Below are 2,496 nucleotides of genomic sequence, written 5' to 3'. Positions count from 1 at the left end.
GGCTCTATCAGGGCCCCAAACCAGTGGCTATGTACTGCCTGTGGTTTAGAAAGTAGGATCAGAAATAGCAAAGGGGTAGTAGGGATTCTCACCTCATTTTCATAGGAGCTGCCAATCACATAGAAATAGAGATCTATACTGCTTTTGTATACCACTGTCAGGCCTTCCAAGAGGGCAATTTCACCTGGTGGGGGAAAAAAAGTAGAAAGAGTGGGTGGCCTGAGATGAGGAAGTAGGAAAGAAGGAGTTACCAGCCAGGTGCAGTGGCTCACGCCTGTAATCCCAGCACCTTGCACGCCTGTAATCCCAGTACCTTGGGAAGCTGAGCCGTGTGGATCACCTAAGGTCAGGAGTTCAAGACCAGCCTGGTCAACATGGTGAAACCCCATCTCTACTAAAAATACAAAAATTAGCCGGGCGTGGTGGTGTGCACCTGTAATCCCTGCTACTCGGGAGGCTGAGATGGGAGAACCACTTGAACCTGGGAGGCGGAGGCTGCAGTGAGCCAAGATCGTGCCACTGCACTCCAGCCTAGGTGACAGAGAAAGGCTCTATTTCAAAATAAAGAAAAAAAAAAAAAAAGCTATTACCGTGAATTCCTAGTATCCAGTTGTTTTGGGCTAAGGTGAGGCCAACTGTAATGACCTCCAAAGCCAGAAGATGATCTGCACTTCTTGGGTGGTGGCAGAAGAGAAGCATAAACTTGGGGGAGTCTAAATGTATCTTCTCTAACCACCATCCTCTGTTCCTGCCCACTATACCTATTTCCCTCCTTGTATATGAGACAGGATACTAGTCGATCCTTCGGAGGTGAAAATGCAGAGCGGTCACCTTTACAGACTTCCATTTACCTGCCCTAATGGATGCGGTACAATAAGCAGAGCTGCAGTTAAATTTGTCAAGTGAGGCTCATAAATCCAGGGACTAGACAGGTAGCTAACAGCCAACCTTCCAGCACGGTATTCCCGCGTGAGGTACACTCACCTCCCCATTACATTCTGAAGAGTTTATTATACAAGGGGAGGAAGGAAAAAAAAAAAAAAAAAGGAGGCAGAGTCATTTTATCCTTTCTCCGCAGCCCTGCTACCACCCCCTTTCCACCATGGTTCCCCACAACACGGGGAGTAGTGAAAGGAAAATGACCTACTGTCAGTCCGATGGGTCTTGTTGAAAATGTTCTTCTCAAAGGCCTTTTGCTCCTTGACACTGGGGTAGGTGTCGTCATAGTACTGGTCAGAGGGAAGGAGACAGGGTTGGGTCACTACAGCTGGAAGCCAGAATGATTAGTGACTATGCTTTGCCCTGGGATCTTGGATTTCTCTCCTTCAAGGCATGGGGCAAGGGAGAAATACTGACACGGAAAAGGAAGGACTGTAGAGGCAGAGAATGGGCAGTGAGTAATCTAAGAAAAATAAATAAAAGATCCTGCCATAAGCAACCCCACCTCACATTTCTAAGACTGTCTGAAGGCAGAAGCCTACCAGCCCTACGGTGAGGCTCTGTGCCTGTCTGCAATCTAGACCTCTCCTAAACCATTCTCATCAAGTGTTTCCTAGGAGCTACCCCATGTCAGGAAGCAGTGCCAGAGAACACAAAAAACACTAGAAGCACAGAACACCTCCACAGACCCTCACTCACTGTATGAAGCTGAGGCATGGGGAAAGGCTACAAAAACCTCCTCCAAAGAAAGGCAAACCCTGCCCTATAGTCTATCTTAGCTTTCTTTTCTGCAAGCTGAAAGAAGCATCCAGCATACCACTGAGCCCATTCCCAGGCTCTCCCTGGCAAGGGGGCGGAGACGCAGGCTGCTAAATCGCTAGCTCTTTAGGGGCTAATCCGTTGCAGTCAGCTGAAGACCTATGACAGGTCTGGCATTTAGTAACTGGATAACTGTTTCAAAAGGTGTCCTGGATAGTTACATCCAATTACAGGGAGGAACAGCTGGTGAATTCTAAACTAATCTCTACCTGCTGATTGATTTATGCTATGCTCGCCCGGAGTTAATACACCAGGGACAGAAGAAATTTCTACAGGAGGGGGAGAATATGGAGGGAGAGAGGGGTGTCCTTTCTTCTTTCTTCCAACAGATCCAAAGTTGAAAACATCACTCTGGGAAAGTCAGGAGGTAACAAGCTTGATGGTGACTATAGACCTAGGAATGGAACCTTGGAACTGCAAGAGAATTCTCTGGAAAAACCCAGGCAGGGTGACATGGTAGAAGAGAAGGGGACAGGAATGATGGACATGGGCAGACTGCCTCTTAGCATCTACATACTGCTTTGTTAGGAACCAAGGTATCAAAGCTTTTTCCTAATCTGATGCTGACAACAAAGGAGGTCAAAGTCTGAGGACAGTAAGCAGGGCAGCAGTACAACAAAGGGACAAAAGAAAACAGGTTTTATCTGGAGTAGGCAAGATAAGATGGAAGAATTCAGGCTGAGTATGGTGGCTCACACCTGTAATCCCAACACTTTGGGAGGCCGAGGCGGGCGGATC

General features: G+C 47.6%; 1 protein-coding gene across 2 annotated transcripts in view; it reads right to left on the bottom strand.

Annotated features, from left to right (window-relative positions):
• The window catches only part of COPZ1 (coatomer protein complex, subunit zeta 1), a 35,487-nt gene that overhangs the window by 11,435 nt on the left and 21,556 nt on the right, over positions 1-2,496 (bottom strand). For both annotated transcript variants that reach the window (XM_011992622.1, XM_011992623.1), the window contains 2 exons: positions 1,148-1,229; positions 93-184 (listed from right to left, as the gene is read on the bottom strand). In XM_011992622.1, coding sequence (XP_011848012.1) covers positions 93-184; positions 1,148-1,229 — 174 coding nt within the window. The remainder of the gene's footprint in view (positions 1-92; positions 185-1,147; positions 1,230-2,496) is intronic.

This window comes from Mandrillus leucophaeus, unplaced genomic scaffold (genome assembly GCF_000951045.1).
Source record: "Mandrillus leucophaeus isolate KB7577 unplaced genomic scaffold, Mleu.le_1.0 Scaffold414, whole genome shotgun sequence".
NCBI lineage: Eukaryota > Metazoa > Chordata > Mammalia > Primates > Cercopithecidae > Mandrillus > Mandrillus leucophaeus.
Note: the sequence above shows the minus strand (reverse complement) of the source record. Positions and strands in the feature narration are given on the sequence as shown.